Source organism: Manis pentadactyla, chromosome X (assembly GCF_030020395.1).
Source record: "Manis pentadactyla isolate mManPen7 chromosome X, mManPen7.hap1, whole genome shotgun sequence".
In the NCBI taxonomy this organism is placed as follows: domain Eukaryota; kingdom Metazoa; phylum Chordata; class Mammalia; order Pholidota; family Manidae; genus Manis; species Manis pentadactyla.
The window spans coordinates 147,631,877-147,651,641 of record NC_080038.1 but is presented as its reverse complement, the minus strand read 5'-3'; the positions used below and the strand labels follow the sequence as shown (position 1 = coordinate 147,651,641).

At 44.1% G+C, this 19,765-nt stretch overlaps 1 protein-coding gene across 5 annotated transcripts in view; it reads right to left on the bottom strand.

Moving 5' to 3' along the window:
- Positions 1 to 6,755: 6,755 nt before the first annotated feature.
- The window catches only part of LOC118929498 (vesicle-associated membrane protein 7), a 74,584-nt gene continuing 61,574 nt past the window's right edge, over positions 6,756 to 19,765 (bottom strand). The window contains exons 8-9 of one of the 5 annotated variants that reach the window (XR_008995368.1): positions 9,195 to 19,294; positions 6,756 to 7,173 (exon numbers count right to left, since the gene is read on the bottom strand). Coding sequence is in view for 1 of the 5 variants with exons in the window: in XM_036919653.2 (XP_036775548.1) it covers positions 19,226 to 19,294 (69 nt within the window). In the remaining 4 variants the exon portion in view is untranslated. Of the gene's footprint in view, positions 19,295 to 19,765 lie in introns of all 5 variants that reach the window. The other 4 variants (XR_008995367.1, XR_008995365.1, XR_008995366.1 and 1 more) reach the window with 4 other exon arrangements.

Below are 19,765 nucleotides of genomic sequence, written 5' to 3'. Positions count from 1 at the left end.
AATAATTTTCTAACCTAAACTATTTCAAGTACAGATAGCAAAGCAAAAAACATACATTTACAAAGCATACAACCCAGATGGCATATCTGTCAACAATTTTTTACCTGAATTGTTAAAAATCCCATTTGGAGAATTTTAATGAGAACCAGAAGAATGTGTTTTTTTTAATCTAACACTAAGTTATCTTTTCTTTCTTATTAGCACTGTTTTGTAATTGAACTACACTGACTAAAAAAGCTTGATAAAATTATTTCAGGTAGTTATTTTAATTTTGCCATCAGGCTTCAGACTCACACACCCTAAGAGAGCATTGCTTTTGTTTTTGTTTTTTCTAAGGGTAGCTATAAAACTTTTTCTTCTTAGTGTGATCTCTAGTTCAGGACTTTTCTTATAAGAGTCTCAGAAAGATACGACTCAGGCCTTAGGAGGCAGTATGATTTTGTAAGTAATGCCCAGTGAATATCATGCCTGGGCACTGGATTTCAGATAACATCCCATTGCTATCCTGTCCATATTTATATGCATAACTTAATGAAAGAATTTTAAACATAATGCTAAACAGTTGTGTGAAAGAGTTCTAATTTATATTCCAACACCTTAACCTATCTCTTTGGTAAAAAATCAGGTTGCAAAATACTGGGACATCATACTTTACAGAGAGTTCCTTCAATAGAGGGCCCCTGCACTCAGACAAATGACTGCAAAATTGACACACACCTTTGCACATTTGCTGGGGTTTGAGGACGTAGCCACAGGTGCCATTTGTCTTGAATTTGGCTTGATTTAACTGCATCATTCATCCTTCAGACTGGTAGTTCAGTGCCACTGTGCAAGTTCAAAGTTTGAGAGAATTAGGCAAGACAGCAGCACCGAGTCGAGACAGAGAACTGTTCCTTTGGGCGGCATACACACCGAGCTGGCAACCAGCATTCCAGGAGGGCAGAGGATTGAAGTTCCTGGATTCAATGCAGTAGACGGAGGGGTAAATCCTTGTGAGCGGCTTTTGGTTGTAAATCATGAATTGCTCTGATTTCTGCTGAACCACCTGATGTGCTCTCGTTTCACTGAATGATAACACATTTCCTGTGGTTCCTGGCAGTTTTTAATAAAGAAAAAAGCAAAGTGAGAACTACAGCCAAAGAAACACTAGTCACAAAAGACCTCATAATATGTCAGAGTATACCCATAGTAAAAGGCAGAGCAAAAGACTGAATTTGAACACAATAGAGGTAGCTCTTCACTAAGAAAGACCATAAAATCCCATCTTGTGACTCCTGCCATTTTGAGGCCATATCAGAGTTGTGCATTGTGCTGGGATAACTGCTTATTTTGGGGGTCCTTATTCTCTCAAGTGTTCAATCATCTCTCTCATTCATGTCTATCTGGCTAGTATGAAGAAGGCAGGCAGGAGAATTATTTTCTAGGTGTATGATTCTAACAGAACAGCTTTGATAGATATAGGCAGTTACGGATAAATAAAATTATCTTTGTAACTTATTCCTGATAATAGGAAGATATTCATTGAAGGCATTTATCTAAAAAGCACATATGTGAAACACATCATAACAGACAGCATTCAGGGTCCAAGAAAATAAAGATAAAAATAAAAGCAATTCCAAAAGTCAAATATTGAGGTTTAACATTAATTTGAATAGAATTATGGAATCAGTCAAAATTTGTTTGGGAGAAGGAATAATGATAGAAAAGGAGCTCAAAATAATACAAAAAAATACAGTTTCAAAACAAGAACAATCATCCGCCAAGCCAGGCTTATAAACAATGGAAAAAAGAAAGGAGGGAAAGTTAACAGGAAACCTATATTCAAGTTTCTGCCTGGACTATCATTGGGCAGGGTCAATCCAGGGCCAAGGAAGCTGAAAGTTTGCAGGTCATGATGGAGTATACCTCCATATATTTAATATTCTACCTTTTCGTCCAACCCCATTTTTTGTACCATGTCTACAATGCCTCACACCTCCAACCCCTTCACTAAAAATCAACAGTCCACCCCAAAAATGACCACAGGTATGTCCTCTGGACCAGTCCGAAGAGGACAGGCTTTTGGCATACAGACCCAAACTTTCCCAGAGCCCCATCCCATTCCAGCGCATACTATGACACGCTGAGAGTGACACGCTGAGAGTATCAACCCAGACTGAGGGACACGGCCCACGAAACCGGGGAGTTGAACTTGAATCTTGCTGGGCCTGAATTGTACCCAGACTGCATGCTTATTAGTGAAAATAGTCTCCCTTGGCCCCTAATACCTTCAGGGATATATCCCCTCAGACAGTAAATGCTGTCTAAATAACTAACCCTAACCCTAATCCTAACCCAACCCTAACCCTAACCCTAACCCAACCCTAACCCTAAGCATAACCCTCATAACCCAAACCCGAACCTGAACCCCGAACCCGAATCCTAAGCCACCTCTAAGTTACCCTAAACCTAACCCTCAGCCTAACCCTGAATGCTAAACCATGAACATGAACCCTAAGGTTCACCCTAACAACCATATCCCCTGACCCTGAACCTCACCAACATGTTAGCCCAAAGCTAATCATAACACTCACCCTAACCCTAACCCCTAATCCTAACTCAAACACTAATCATAACCTAAGCAGAACCCAAATCCTATCTGCAACCCTAATGGCAAACCAAACCCTCACCCATAATCTTCACCCTAACCCTCACCCACTTGTTATCCTAAAAATAATTCTAACACTCAGCAAAACTCTGAATGCTAAACCTAACTCTAAAAAGTAAACAGCTCACCCTCACATGAAGACTAAATCTCACCCTAACCCTAACCATATCCGCTGACCCTCCCCGTCACCCACACCTCAGTGAGCTGAAAGCTAAACTTAAAACTCAACCTAACCCTAATTCTGAACCCTATCTCATATCCCAACTTCACACTAGCCCCAACCCTATCCCTTACACTAACCCACTCACTCCAACCTTCACCCTCACCCACTTCTAATGGTTACTCTAAAACTAAACATAACCATCAATCTAACCCTGAACACCAAACCTAGCTCGAAGCCTAACCAGAAGCTCACTCTCACCCTAACCCTAACCCAACCCTGTCCCTATCTGTAACTGAAAATTTAGCCCCACACCTTTATCCTAACCCTAACCCACATCTAACCATTACCCTAAACCTAAACTTCCCCCAACCCTAACTCTAAGAGTAACCATAACCAAACAGTCACCCACACCCTTACCCTTAGCTTAACCTTAACCCTAACTATAACCGTTAACTCACCCTCACCCACACCTCAGTTAGCTGAAACTAAACTTAACCATCACTCTAACCCTAATCCCTAGCCCTAACTCAATCCATAAACATAACTTCACCGTAACCCCAACACTATCCCTAACCCAAACCCAAATCCTAGCCCCTCACCTTCACCCTCACCCTCAGCCACATCTAGCCATTAACCAAACCTAAACCTATCCCTCCTAACCCTAAATACTTATCCTAATTCTAAGCCTAACCATAACCTCACCCTATCTTATCCCTAACCCTAACCACCAAACCCAAACCCATATCCATACCCTAAACATACCCCTACTCTAACCCAAACTCCCAGTACTAACCCATAACCATAACCCTTATACCTAACCTTCTAAATGGAACCCTATCCCCTCCCACCCCTAACCTCAACCTCTTACCCCTATCCCATCCTCTGAACCATAACCCCTCCTCTAAATCCTACCCTCATCCTAATTAAAACCCCTAAAGCCAGATCCTAATCCTCACTGTGGTCCAAACCTCTATCCCTTAAAATCTAGGCATTAGTATGCAAATCCTAATCTAAATCATTAAATCCCAAAGCTCTGAACCCTTAAATTCCAAAATTTAAGCTAGTAAACTACCTGAGCAAAGTTACAATAAAAAAGACCAGGGCACAAGCATGTTTTATTGGTACACATTCACAACGAGTAATCTCAAAGGCAATTTATTTAAATTCCGTATTTTAAAACATCAACATTAATAAAATACTTAGGAATAGACTTAAGGTGCAAATCTTGTACACTGAAAATTACAGAACACTGATAATTTAAAAACTAAAGAAAGCTAAATAAATGAAAGGTCCACCAACAGTGATGGAACACTTAATATCACTATGATGGCAATGGCACAAATGCAAACTACAGATTCAGTGCAATTCCTGTGAAAATTCCCAAAGGCTTTTGGAAAGAAACATGCCAGCTGAACGTAACACATATGGAATTTCAAGGGACCCCAAATAGCCTTTGAAATCAATCTTGAAAAAGAAAATCAAAGCTGGAGGCTCATGCTTCCCAACCTCAAATCTTAGTACAAAGTAACAGTAAATAAAACACTGTGACACCAGCAAAAAGATACACAGTTGACCCTTGAAACAGTGTGGACTCCGCAGAAACTCAAACATAGAATTAACATATGATTTATTCCATTTCAGGGCATTCGCCCAAATGACACAAAAGCAGGGACTTAGATATTTGCACACCCATGTTCACAGCAGCATGATTCACAGCAGCCAAAAGGTGGAGACAACTGGGTGTCCTCAGGCAAAGAGGTGAACAAAGAATTGTCTCTACACAGTGGAGTAAACAAGGAAGTCCTGGCACCTGCTGCACGGATGGACCCTAAAACCACTATGCTCAAGGAAATGCACCCCTCACAGAAGGACAAATATGTGATCCCACTTACGTGAGGTGTCTAGAGTCCCATTGAGGTAAAGTCTGCAGAACAATTTCATAAAAAGGAAACATAATCAGAATGGAAAACTTGTGCATACAGTTGGGGTGGGCGGTCACAGCTGTGGTGGGTCTGTGCACTGGATCATCATGTGCTGACCCTAATGCTTCCCTCATTTGGGATCAGGTGGTGGCTGCCTGGGAGCATGTCCCTGCTTTGTGTAGACATTGCAGCATTTTTTGTGAAGCCGCAGGTGTGATAAATTGGGACAGCTGGGGAATTCAGAGATAAAGAGTATCTATATCGACACTGCAAGTCCTCTGTACACGTGAAATTCCCAGAAAATAAATTACTTTGCAAAACAACCATGTCAGCCCCGCCCCAGAAAAGCAGGGCAGACATCACACCCGGTCCGAGAGGCCAAGCCCTCTCTGGTCCAGTTCACCCAAAGTGGGGCGCTACTCACCTTGCAGGGGTCCAGGGGTCATTAGGAAGCACCTGGAAGGAGTCCCCTGTGACTACGAGATCTTGGGTGTTGGTAAGGCCTGGGGCAGAAACAGGACGCAGGGAGGCCCTTCCGCAGGGGAACGTTCTTTGGTGGTTTCGGGCCGCGGGGTGCGGCGTATCCAGGGTGAGGTTCGCGGCATCCAGCGCGTCTTCAGGAGCTCGTCTCTCCACGCCGCACACCCCAGACCCCAAGCAGGTCTGTTAGCCACACCTGCGGGTTGACTTCTGGGCTCTGGCTCCAAGGATCCGAGTTAAGCATCCCCGCCTCATCCCACACCCCGAACTCGCCAAAGACCCAGGTCTCCACTGCAGGCACTTCCTGCCCGGTCCCTCAAGGCGCTCAGGAAGCTTCTCCTCACATGCCTCACTTCTCCCCACTTCTCTTTTCCTCCCACGCAGGCACCTCCCTGTGTCCTGAGGAGACCAAACACCCGTCAGCACGACACGGCCCCCGATTGTCCCCAACCCGAAAGAAACCACGGGTCCTCAGGAGACAAACTGTCAGCCCAACGCAGAGCCAAGCCCGGGAACTGGGCGCATGCGCCGAGCTGATCAGCGACCTGGGGCGGGCGCCCCCTGCGGGCCCTGGGCGGCAGTACAGACTGGGCGATCCACAGCTCGGAGGAGGGGTCGCCCCTGCGAGCTGTGCACCTGAAGAAACGGGAAAATCAAACTGACAGGGAGTCAAACATCCTGTGCCTTCTACACATACAGTTGATGAACAACTCAGGGGAAGCCATATGGAATGAAATGAACGTAGACACAGACTTAACAACTTACACAAAAATTTACTCAAAACTATTCATACACACATTTAAATTGCGAAACTGCACAAATTCTACAAGAAAACCAAAAAGGAAAGCTGCAGGACCTTGGGCTTGGTGATGAGTTCTAAAACTCAACACCGAAAGCCTGTCCACAAAAGAGAAAAATAACATGGACTTTGTAAAATTAAAATGTATCTCTATAAAAGACGTTGTTTAGAGAACCTAAATACATGCCACAAACTGGAGGAAACTGTTTGCAAAACATATATGATAAAGGATTTGTACTCAGAATATATAAAGAACTTTAAAACAAACAACCCCATTAAAAATGGGTAAATATCTGAACACACACCTTGCCAAGGAGACACAGATGAAAACATGTTCAACATCACTTATCATTTGGGAATTACAGGTTAAATGGCAATCAGCACTGCACACCTGTGAGAACTGCTCATCTCAAAACCATGACACCGACTGATGGAGTCCCCCAACTGACAGCAGGGGCTACCCCCACTGCTGGTGGGGCTGCCTGCACGCACAGCCACCTCAAGGACAATGTGGAGCTTAGAATGCAACAATTGCACCTCAAGTATTTACACAACTGCTTTGAAAATTTGGTTCCATACAAAAACCAGTATGGATTTATGAACAGATCTGTTCAATGTGGCAAAAAAGGTAAAGTAAGGATGTCCTTCAATAGATGAATGCATAAATAAATTGGATACATCTGTTAGGGAGCAAGAATTTTCCTCTGCCTCTCAAGGTTCCTCTAGCTGGTGTTAAGAATCAAATTAACATGAGAAAAAATAAGTTTAATTGTATTTGTACAGGGAATCCACAGACATAGATTCCCAAGGCAGTTAGGAACAATGAGGTACTTTTGTCATCCTGAAGAAAGCAGAAGGGGGTAGGAGTCTGAGACTTCAAAGGAAAAGAGAAGCAATTCACAGGAATATGAAAGAGTAAATATTTGGTAAACAAATGTTTGCTGGGCCACACAGAAACCATGGGACACAGAGAGGAAATTCAGCACTCTGCCACATCCCTCCCAGATTACCACATCCAGGTAATAATATGATGTAGTTCTCTATGATGACAGCTCTCTTCCTGAAGCAGGTCCTCTATCAGAAATCTTTTCCTTCAGCTGAGGGAGGCATCTTCTTCTTTCTGAGTCTTTTGGGTCTTTATTGTTTTCAACTCTGAAATAATCTGCACATCACAATGGCATAAGTCAGGGCAGCATGCTCTTGGCCCCTACACATCCATGTGAAGGAGAGAAGACTATGCCACCCCAAAACAGGCCTCTGTGGCTTAAGAATTATTTTTGATCTGGTTAACTTTAAAAAATAGCAGACATGAGAATCTCTGAAAACCAAGTAGAAAATACCCTTTCGTCAGTGAAATCTACAACAGGGAAATCTCCCTTTTTAAAGGTGTCCCCCTCCCTAATCCAGGAGTAGAAGGGTGGCTGAATCTCAAGACACTCATCAATGGAGAAAGCCTAGATCTGCTTAACAACTATGTCCTGGTTTACTGTGCTTTGCCAGATAACCTCCCACAACTGGCTTCCCCTCCCTCCAACATATTTTTTTAGCTCAAAATGAAATTAAAGGTGATAGCTTGGGCTATTTCAGGGAGTTCCTAAGTTTTCCTGGGCACCTCTCACAAATACAGGGGGTATACATGTTATTAATCTTCTTACTGATGTAAAATAAATTAATAATATCTTTAAAAATAGAAGTGAACAACTGCAAAAGTCAAGTCTGACTGGATTTGGGCGTGGCAGGTCCAAGGGCTCACACTCTCCCAGTGTGAACTGGACCCTCTCCAACCCTCTGCCCTGCTAAGTGCCTTTGGGATGGCCACATTCACAGGCACAGTCTCTCTCTCTGCATCCGGGGCCTCCAGCAGTTCCAGGTTGACACTCACTCACCGTTCATTCTACCAGGAATGGTTTCTCTTTCCCTAGGGATCCATAAAAAGCCTTGGATTTAAAAGCCTTTTGCCTGGTTTTCACATCCCCATCCCTGAACCCATCAGGGAACCCAGAGGATGGAACATGGGGGTAGCTAAACTTGGATCACACACGCATCTTCAGGGCAAGCAGAACGTGGGGCAGAACTGCTTGGACTGGAGCAGGGAGACATAGTTCCCAGGAAGCTGAAGTACTGGAGTGGGCATGATAAAGATGCTGGGCGGGGAAAGCAGCAGACTGCACGTCACTGGCGGCCCAGTGCACATCTGAAGCCCAAGAGGAAGGACTCGCTTAGGGCTGTGGCTGCGGCCACCCATCTGCTGCTTCTGGTGTCCTCCCACAGCTGCAAGAAGCTGACTACAGAAAAAGCAGTGCTCCTGGTGGTGGTAAATACAAAACTCCTACCTCAGGTATAGGGTCCCGGCATCTGAAGATGGGCCCAGAATAGGCCCTGTGCCCTGGGAAGGCACAGACCTCATCCACATCCCTGGGAGCTAAAAACTCTGATCCCTGACACTTGACCCCAACCCAAATCCCTATTTCAACTAATTCTTGAAGCATAAAATCACTTCGGGGAGTGTCTTGCAAATGGATTTCAGCCCCGGGCAAGTTCACTATGGATTCAGTGTGACCAAAGAAATGACAGTACATTCTTGGGGTGAAAGGGTCATACCCAACTTTGTTCCCATGGTGTCAGGTCAAGCACTAAAATCCCACTCATTCAGAGCGAATCTACATGGAGCAAGCCGGTCTCTGCCCCTGGGCCTCTCTGCCTGCACAGCCGTCCCATGCTCTGTCCTCGGCGCTGCCACCACTCCAGCCTCTGCTCGGCTCTCCTACACTCTTACAGATGTGCCACCATGTGGCCCAGATCACTGGGCAGGGATCTTTATATATAGAGTGAATAACAATGCATTGTCCACACGTGTGTAGTGAGCTAGCCAACCAGGGCCAGGTGAGAATCCGGGCCACAGGAACCTTCATTTTATCCACACTCCACCCCTCCAGGATTCTTGCCTCTCAATTTATGTGCCCTCAGTCCTCTGCAACGGTCCCTGTGCAAGGAAGCTGGAACATTGTAACCAAATTCCATAATCTACTGCAATATACAAATAACAAAAATTACAACAAATTATAATAACCCTCAAGCCTGATGAGATCCACTGCCACCAAGTGGTTATCCTGGCTGTATTCAAACCAGTTCTACTCAAATGAGTTAACCAAAAGGACTATGGGTGGGCCTTACAATACCCACCTTCTCCAGCCTCTCCAGGAGAAAGTTATGCAGACACACAGGCCGATCTTGTTGCTTTATCTCTGCCTCTGCTTCATCCTCAGCAGCCAGAACCGCTGCTCTGGTCTGTTGTTGCCACAGCTCCAGTCATCCAATTTCTTTGTTTGCTCCTGCCTTTTTATCTGGGTCCTGGGGCCCTTTAAATTCCTTCAAGAAGCAGACCGTATTTCCTTTTGTGCTTGAGCTTGAGGATAGAAGCAGAGCATGGAGTGCTGCACAACCTGAGGAGAGGGCTGCACCTCTCCTGAAAGAAGCTGCAGTTGCCGAGTCCTTCTGGCTTTCCACCAGGTGGGGTCTCAACCAAGGAGGGGCCGATGCCTCTGGCACTGGCAAGGACTCCATCCCCACCTGTTAGTGAAACCTCCACTGCTCCACTTCTGGGGCTGACAGCTCCACTACATCTTTCTCTTGCCCCACAGCACCTGGCAGCCTGCACTCCCACACTGCTTCTTATGCTGCTCTTTCTCAGGCTGCTTCCTCTTGGGCCACAGAACTTCACAGTGACACCATTTCAGTTAGCTTTCTCTTGGGGTGGACCCCAGTCCTCCACCCCTTCACAGTACCACATGTCCACAGGGGATAGTCAAATGTCCTCCCGTCCATAGGTGCAGCCTGCTGAAGCACTCCTTCTAGGAGGGCAATCTGTTCTTTTTTCTTCGGTCACCAATGAGCCCTACCGATTGTCACCAATTGTCTTGCCAATGGGTTTCAGCCCTGGACAAGTTCACTATGGAATCAACGTAACCAAAGAAATGACAGCAGAATGTTCTTGGGGTGAAAGGGTTATACCCAACTTTATTTCTATGATGGCACATCAATCACTAGAATCCCGTTCACTCAGAGCAAGTCTGCATGCAGCCAGCCGGTCTCTGCCTTTGGGCCTCTCTGCCCACACAGCTGCCCCGTTCTCTGTCCCAGCACTGCCACCACTCCAGCCTCTGTTCTGCACTCCTGCAGCCTTGCAGCCATGCCACTGTGTCATCCAGAGCACTGGGCAGGGCTCTTTATATATATATAGAGTCAATAATGATACATTGCCCACACATGTAGTGAGCTAACCAACCAGCCCTAGGTGAGAATCTTGGCCACAGGAACCTTCATTTTATCCACAATGATGATCATATATCTGTTGTAGCATAACAACCCACCCCCAAATTTAGTGGCACAAGCTTGTCCACTCCAAGGCCAAGACACTACAACCAAGCAGAAGCTCTTCCCCAAGGCCAGGTGTTTGTGAGAGCTCACATGCATGGAACAGAATGGAGAAACTATACAACTGTTGCAAAGATTGCTTTACTTTCACAAATAAATCCAGGACATATCATTTTATGGAGAATAGGGCATGTGTTGTACGAGCAGAAAAGCAATGTCAGTCCGTCCCGTAAACATGTATTTCTCCATCATCATCATCCCACTTGAATGTACTGTCCTGCCCCTTCCTGAATTTTCCATGGAAATTTCCCATAGAATTTTAAAAATGAGGAAACCTACTGAGAATATTGAGGTCCTCGTCTCCTCCCTCTTGATGAATGCAGAATCATTCCATTTTAAACATTTCTACATGTTCCCCACCCCTAACCCTACACACTCTGGCCCACCTCTCTTGCTTTTTGTCTGGAAACAGACCAGGTAGTGATGTACGAGAGTCCCTGAGGTTTTGTCTCCTGAGTCCCTTTAAAGAGGACAAGGGAAATCACTCTGTCCTGGGGAAGGGCAGATAGAGACCTCCCGTCTACTACCCCTCTTACATCCTCAGAGCCTCCCGCTTATAAAGCAGACCCCAGTCTCAGGCTGAAAGCCCAGCCCTGGGCAGGGGAGCCCCAGTCTTCTTCTCACCAAGAGCCCCTCACAGGATGATAGGTGTCCTGAGGCTGCTTCCCAAGGTAAGTGTCTCTGGGATTTTAGGAAAGGGACCTGGGCATGCAGTTTATGGTGTGTTGACTGACAATGATGCTCCTTATTCCCAGGTATCCTGTCCCAGGTGCAGCTGCAGGAGTCAGAGTGTGGCCTGGTGAAGCCCTCACATACCTTCTCCTTCACCTCTCTGTCTCTTGGTTCTCTTTAACCATCTGTGGTGTGAGCTGGATCTGCCAGGCTCCAGGAAAAGACTGGATTGGGTTGGTGTGATATAGGGTGATAGAAGCCAAACTATAATCCCCCTTAAGTCCTGAATCAGCATCACCAGGGACCCTCCAAAAGCCACATTAATTTAACACCACACAGCCCCAGAATGGAGGACACAACTGTATGTCACTGTGAGAGACACAGTGCAGGGAAGTCAGTGTGAGTCCAGATGCAAACTTTGCAAGGAGACTACAGGGTGCTGGGCTGAAGTGGACACTCAGGATGAGGGGTATCTCAGGACCACCAGAAAGTATTCAGGACCACTAGGGTACACTCAATACTACCAGGTGAAGCTCAGGACACAGCAAACACAGAGACCAGCCCCAGAAGAGGTTTGGAGGGGAGTGAGCATTTCCTGTTGAAGTACTGGTTTTTCCTTGCTACTGAGCTACTTGTGAGGGCTTTCTTCCCATTTGATTAATGATTTCATGAATAGACTCAGTGCTTTCATCAATTTTTTGGACCCACTCCCTGTGCAGAGTGAGGGCCTCCTCCAGCCCATGTCTCCTCTTTCATTTCCTTCCTCCACACTAAAGGTCTAGTTGAATTTTAAGGGTACTTCCTAAATGTTTCCCAGATAATTGTATCTTTTTCCTTCCTACGTTTGCTCCAGTCATTCAGGCTTTACAAGTAACCTGAGTGTAATAAAATCCCCTACATCAATCATCTTCCATCCTCCTAGAGCAGAAATCCAACCTTCACACTGAAGGCAGTGTGAAATGATCATATATCGTGTGTACCTGGCCCATTCAGTCCTTTTACATTACCAGAGATAAGCATTTCTCCCTATTCTACATGCACATTCCCCCATCAAAATAGCCTGTCTAGGCATTGGTGACAGCCTCACTTTGAACAGACAGCACAGTGCAATGATGTTCACCTCTGACAAATGTTCAAAAACATGATCAAGGTGCATAGTCAAGCATCAGTGTGACCAACTCAGTGCAAACTTGTCTGAGTCTGTAGTGGGCTCCCTCAGACCTCATATCAAGTAAGGGATCATAGGATCCTGCCTCAGGGAGATGATCTTAGCAGACCACAACTGAATGGAGAAGCCTCTGGATGAGACCTATGAGACCTTGACATGAGAAGACACTGGGGCCAGGACAGCTGTGTGGAAATGCCTGGTATGCAAAGACCCTGAGATGGTGAGAGGAGAGCTTGCCCTCCATCTGAGCATCACCATTCCTTCAATTCTAGTTTCTGGGCCTCCAGCACTTCCAACGCCACCCCAGCTTCATGTATTTTTGTCTCTGAAGCTCAGGGATAACACACCTTCAGAAAGTCAGTATCTCTGCCAATTAGTAGAAAAAGAAATGATGCTTACTGCCATAGCCTCATGCTCTCTGATCCTTCTGTTCTGGAAGGATCTGTGAAAACAGAAGCTGTGTTCACCCTGAATCACAGCTAGCACCCTCCTCCCCAGACAGTCCCAGACAAAGGGACCAACCACTAACCCTTCCAGGCTTTATATACAAACATGCCATCCCACACAAATAATGCTCTGGGACCCATGGTGAAAACAAAGTACCTCTGCTACTCAGTCATCTTCCTGGATAAAGTTCTCTGGCTTCCATGTGATTTATCCAAAAGAACATGAAATGCTTCTGTTTATTCCTCCTCTTGGTAACACATCTCAACCGTGAGCAACTCTGGATCCTAAGAATGGTGGTGAAGATAAAATCTGTCAAGTGGGTGGCTCAGTGTTTCTCCTGTTCTGCCTGTTCTGTTCCAAGTACAGTTGTAGGAGGTGGGCCCAGGACTGGTGAAGTCCTCCAGACTCCCTCACCTACTGTCTCTGGAGTTCCCGTGACAGTAAGTGATTACTGTTGGCATTGGATCTCCTAGCCACCAGGGAAGGGACTGAAGTGGATGGAGTGCATGGGTGCCAATGGAGGGAATACTTTAGCCCATGCTTCCAGAACCACACCTCCATCTCTACAGCCATACCCAAGAACTATTTATCCCCACAGCTGAACTCTACCACTGCTGAGGACATGGTATCTTGTATTATTGTACAAGATACACATGAAGGGACATCAGTGTGAGCCCAGACACACCCTGCAGGGACCTAGGAGGGGTGAGCTGCAGGGGGCGCTCAAGACCCACCAGGGAGTTCAGGACTACCAAACACAGGGGCCCAGCTCAGGAGCAGGTGCCCAGAAGCAATGGGGAGGGACTTCCTATAAGGATCATTGGCTTCCTCCCCACTTGTAGCTCTCAACTGCATCCTGAGACATTTCACGGTTTTTTCTTTGTGTCTCTAATTTCTCACACTCTCAATGTACCCATTAAAGTACAATAACTCTGCCTGCATTTGACTGCTCACTAGGGTCCTTATTTTCACCATATTCCTATGTTATGTTTTTCCTGACTGACAAACCATTCTACGGATTCTCAGAGTGTTCATTGTGAAATATTTCCCCAAGCTACAGAGCAGTGCTGTGCCATGCATCTGTGACTGTGTATGCTGAGCTCACACTCTTCCTTCAGGAAGGCAAATAACCCCACATGAGCAGGATCAGCCCCCACAATTTCTGCCCCGAGGATCTCTGTCCTTCTGGGGGCACTTTAGCCTCTTGCTTTTCACCCACAAGGATGAACATTGATGCTCAGGGTTTGACACTTTTAGTGGCTGTCCCTCAGTCTCTTGGATGGAGAAGGATTGAACTTGAGAACCTCACACAGCTCTGAGAATTCTCCATGAAGCAGTCAGAAGGGCAACAACTGCAAAATGAAAACCTATCACAGTCCTGCTGGGCCATGTTCTGAGACAGGTAAAAAGCAGTCCTGGGGACGGAGCCCTAAGACAAGTCTCTCAGCTTGGAGAATCCACATGGATAATGGGAACTAGCTGGAATAGATTTCTGATGCCTGCCTACCTTTTGCTGTCCCTCAGAACACCCGCCCCAAAATCATCCTGTTTTCTACTGTCCAAACTCTCACTAAATCTGCCACTGAGCTCCATGAGGTTGGAGCCCTTCTCCCTTCTTCCCAACTTTCCCTTGAGTGCCAGGTACAGAGGGGAGCCTTGCTAAAGTTGGGGCATAAAGGTATCCCCACTTCATCCCGTAATATCCATCTCATGCAGTTGTCTATCCCTGAGCTCCCCAGGGCAGGCTACACTCAGGTGGCCTGCAAATGGCCTCTACCACCTTACTGAGCCCACATTTTGTGCACACATGATTCCTGGTCACATAGCTTCTATTGCAGAATAGGCTTGTGTTAGGTGGAGACAGAGACGGCTGCTGATCTCAGGGCACCTCTAACTACTCACACATTATTCTGCTGAGAGAACCTCCAGACTGTCCCATGAACTGCAGAGCATCAAGGGTGGACAACCCCATTGGTGACTGAGGTCTGACAGAGGTCAGAGAATGGTCTGGGTGGCCTCATTCCAACATCATCGATGTCCCTATTGACCATAGCCCAAATACACGGGCAAATATCTGTAAGCCTGGAAGTGTAGGAACAGACCTAAAGTGGAACTGATAGGAATCCACAGATTAAAAACCTGTTAGGGAAAATTTAATAAATAGCAAAAAGAAATGATCTAAGAAATGAGCTCTAAGAAGCTGGACAAAAGATAAGGTGTATTAATGAGTGCATGTCTTAGTTTAAACAGTAATCCTGTTGCTTTTTATTTATACTCACATTCTCTGAAAGTACCAAATAAGTTATACACCTACATTGCAAAAATGAAATCAGATACTTCCACTAGTGTAACTAATAAAAACACTACAAATGTTGCAAGGTATTCATCCTTTTCGACCTCCTGTTCCTCTCCTCTTCACAGAGTCTGCGGTAGAGGGTAAGGCACCTGGGTCTCACACATCTGCATGTCTCATAGTGACCCCTAGGGGACACTGTCACCTCCAAAATCCTGTACCTGCACATCTCCAGAGTGGTTTTATTAGCAACCTACCCTGGAGAGCTTCAAAATCCCACTTCTTATCGAAGTGATAAGTATCTACTACTCTTCATAGACAAACTACTAGAGTTGAATAAGCAGCAGAGTTAACCCTCAGCATCCAGTCCCAAGAATCCTTTGCCACCTGTAACTCCCTGTAATCCCGAGGCAGTGGAGGCACAAGCCTTGCTGGGCAGCGCATACAGGTCCCACCGGGGAAAGACATGCAAATGTCCCCCCGATTCATGAAAATCAGCTCACCTCCTGTCCCTGAAGATCCTGCTGAGCACTCATTCCCAAGTCTGTGCCCTTCCTCAGTGTCCATTCCATTGGGTCTGTGCTGACCTGGGCTTCCTTTCTCATCACTGTCAAAAGTGAGTTCTCTGAGCCTCTCATACAGAGGGTACACAGGTCTGCCAGGCTTCAGGGCAGGGACTGGAATGGGTGGCACGAGTAGCCAACCAACCAGAAAAAGTCCATGGTAAGCTCCATCAGTTCAAGGAAGATTCACAATTTCCAGAGACAACCATACAAGCAGTTTCTCTTAAAACAAATAACTTGAAATCTGAACACAGATATGTATTACTGTGTTAGAAGCATGGTGAGGGAAACAGACACAAACCTCTCTGCAGGGAGAGAAGAGGGGGCTGGGCTGCATGGGGTGCTCACATTCACCAAGGAGGCTCAGGATCCCCAGGGGGAGATCAAGAACACCAGGGGTGCTCAGGACACACTGAACACAGGAGCAGGTACAGTGTATATGCAAGGCTTCATTTTACACTCTGGTGTTTCCTGTCTCTTAAGCAAAAGTTTTATCCAGAATTCTTGTTTTCTCCATTGGTAACCCTGGTTTCCCACTTTACAGTGGATACTGTAGAACAAAAATTAAATTCAATTCTCTTTATATAATGATGAAAGTCATATACCATTAGGTTCAATATTTAACCATTTAAAATTGTACAATTCAATGGTCCTTAATATACTGATACCATTCTGTTACTATCACCACTATCTACCTGCAAAAAAATTTCTTCCTCCTCAAAATGAAATGTCATACTGTACAAGCAATCACTTCCCATTCCTCTCGCCCAAGCCTCTGGAAACCATTCATCTGCTTTCTTTCTCTAGGGATTTGCCTCTTCAGGATATTTATATGTGACCTTTTGCATCTGCTTGCAACCAGTATGTTTTCAAGGTTGTCCATACTATAAGCTATGCCTGACCCCTAACCCAGACTCTAGCACTGACCTCGACCTGGACCCTGAGTATCTGTTTCCAAGAGCCAACAGTGCCAAGGATCAGAAACCCTGGTCTAAGCAAGACCTTTTCTACTCTACCTAATACCATGTGAGTCATGAAGTTTTCCAGTCCATCTGGTAGGTACAGGCAATATTCCTGGTCCTGCATGAGTGTAGGATGCTGGTCCAACCTTTTCTGAGTTCCTTCCTTGGCACTGGGTAGTTTCTTTAGATCTCAAGTCCTCTCTCTGCAGCTCTCTCCTCTCCAGTGCCCTGCATGCGAAGACAATAGTCTTGGAAATCTCAGTCATGTGTCAACCAAGGGAATTTGCCAGGCTCTTCCTGGATTCTTCCTTACTAGATCATGGCCTGGATACTCTCTCAACATACTAAGCTGTGGCTATTGTTGGGTTCACCTCTTTAAAGTATCACTGCCCTTCACAGCCAGGAGTCCAGTGTCTTAAAAAGTGCTGTTTCATATATTTTGTTATTTTTTTAAGTTACTTAAGGCAGGAGGGTAAATACAATCCCTGTTTCACTCCCTCTTGACCAGAAGTGAAAGTACAAAAGGGGTGTACTCTTGAATTTAATGTTTTCTCCTTGTGCATGAAACTCTTTATAAAGTTTTCTTTATGCTGTTCTAAAGTTGGAATCAGAATAAAAAAGGTAAGTCAGGGTATAAACCTGTAAATATGAGTTTCTTATATTGTCATGGTTTTCATTCTCTTTGGAAAAGAGATGTAAAGAGTTACAACATATTTCAGATTTAGGTAATGTTTTGGTTTAATAAATAATAATCCACGAATCCAAAATAATTTTGTACAATGTACTCTAAAAGACAATGTTTCAACTTACCCACAGGGTCCCTCTCTTTCTCAGAGATAAAAGCAGTTGAACTGATCTAATGAAGAAATTAGATTCCAGGAAGAAATTCTAAAACAAAAACTCACTGTATTACTCTTAAATTTTATTAGTGCCTTCAGTATGTGCATCATTTAAAACAAGATATGTGCTTTCAAAAGCATTCTTATACATAGATAGACCAAGGGACGGTTAAGTAACTTATCCCTAAAACATGCACATCATTTTTAGTCAGGTGTGTATAAGAAAGGGAAATAAACTTGAAGGTATTTTCTTTGGATTAAAGACATTTGGGAATTCTTATTCAGGAATGCCAAATGTTTTCCTGGAACAAACGTGTTTTCCAATAGGAAATGGTAATGTAATTAAAAAGCATTAGTGTTGATAAAAAAAGACTGAAAAATATTTTCACTATGCATGATCATCAGGAAAAGTTCCACAGGGCCTAAAATATATGTCAAATAAATCAATCAGGTGGTATGAACTGAAAGGTTTGGATGGAAGAACAGGTAACATGAGCCAGATTATGTATTCAAGGCACATGACTAGGCTAAACAGGTGGGTAGGTTTTATAGACTAAGTTATTCTTTCATTGGGAAAATAGTCAAATGTAATATAATTTCCATTTACTGGCATTTATTCATAAATAAATGCAATTACATCTAGGGTAGCAAATGTTCTCCATTCAGATACACACCAAAAATACATACTAGCTAACAGATGCAACAGTTGCTGAAGCAGCATGATTATACTCGTTTTCTCACACTGCAGTTAAACAGATGTTAAACTGTCTTACATTTCTTCTATACATCATACTGTCTACTCTCAAGTTTCACAAAAGAAGTCTTCAGATTAGGCAGATTAGAGAACTTATTCAACCACAAAAGGATGCTCAAACTAGTATTCAACAGCAGTCAAATACAAACCTTGCAGCTGACTGTTAACTATGCTCAGTTTGGACCTTGCCCAGACTGAAAAAATTTCCCTCACTACCTCCCTTCATACATCTAAAATGTTAGCACATCCTGTGTTTCTCTTCTTTTCCTTTGGTGAGCCAGAGGAATTTGCCTCTCTACCTCCTCCAATACCTTAATACCCACCAAAGAAAAAGAAATTAAAAAAAAACACAACCTTCAACAATATTTAAACCATCATCTCCTCAACTCAACTGCAATAGGGAAACAGAAGAAATCAAGTTCCACAGGTTGTAAATGGTCAAAACTTTCTTCCTGAAAGTGAATATTAGAACAAGGATAATTCTGTGTGCTTCTAAGGGACTAGTGAAATGTTCCCCATCTGACTGAGATAAAATGTTGAATACTTACCTGTTTGGGCTCTTAGAAATAAGCAGCACCAGCAACTCAATTACAATTCCCCAAATAACGATTCTCCATTTATATTGTTTTCAAGCACCTAAAACTCTTCAATAACAAAAGACATTAAGATGAGATGTTAACAGTTTTATCTCTCCTGAATACTTCTGTGTGCACATACAAAGTTCATCCACAATTTAGCTCTTAAGACTGGTGGTTTCTATCTTGGTGCTAGCTTTGTGCAATGACAAACAAAAATGTTTCTCTAAGCAGATGACACTAGTTAACAAACTCAAGAAACAAACAAAAAGCCTTTTTAAGAATATCGCCACAATAAATGGTTCAATCTGAAGTGCACTGGAGTAAATTGGTTAACAGGGCAAAGATAAATCTGGAGGCATAGAACAAGATTTAAAAAAATAAAAAGAAGAGGGTTGAAGAGACTGGCAGATACCATCTGTCAGTATCAAAAGGCTTGAATCACAAGGATTGCTTTTAACTCCTCATTCTCTCATATCCTTGGTTAAGGAGAACTTTCTCTTATTTTTATTTCTTCACACAGCTTGGCCACGTAAATCCACCACACAGAGGTGACACAATGATATAGATGAACACCTAGAGGGAGGGGGAAGGCAATTTTATTTTCTTGCATCTATCACATGTTCTTAAATAATACATAAAGCAAAAACCTATTAATAAATACTGATTCCAATAGAGTAGCAGTTGTATAATAATACAAATACACTACTCAAGTATTTTCAAAGGTAGAAGTCGAGTTAAAATTATCCTTTCTGACACAACTCTCACCCACTTGAATTCCACTGTGCTTTCTTCAGTTGCAGAGAAAGCAATGGGGTTGCTTTTCTTCACTGGGAACTAGGCAAAATCAAGGTATATGAGCAACTCTTACCAATAACAGAATTAATAGTCATCAAGATCACAAGTGACCAAAGCTCCCTGAAGAATTATTTTATTATTAAGTACATTTTTACTTTTATACATGGATTAATTTTTCGTTATTGGAACGATAACATTAAAAAGCATGAGTAGAGACTCTACATCTCTATCACCTATGAGCAAGAATGT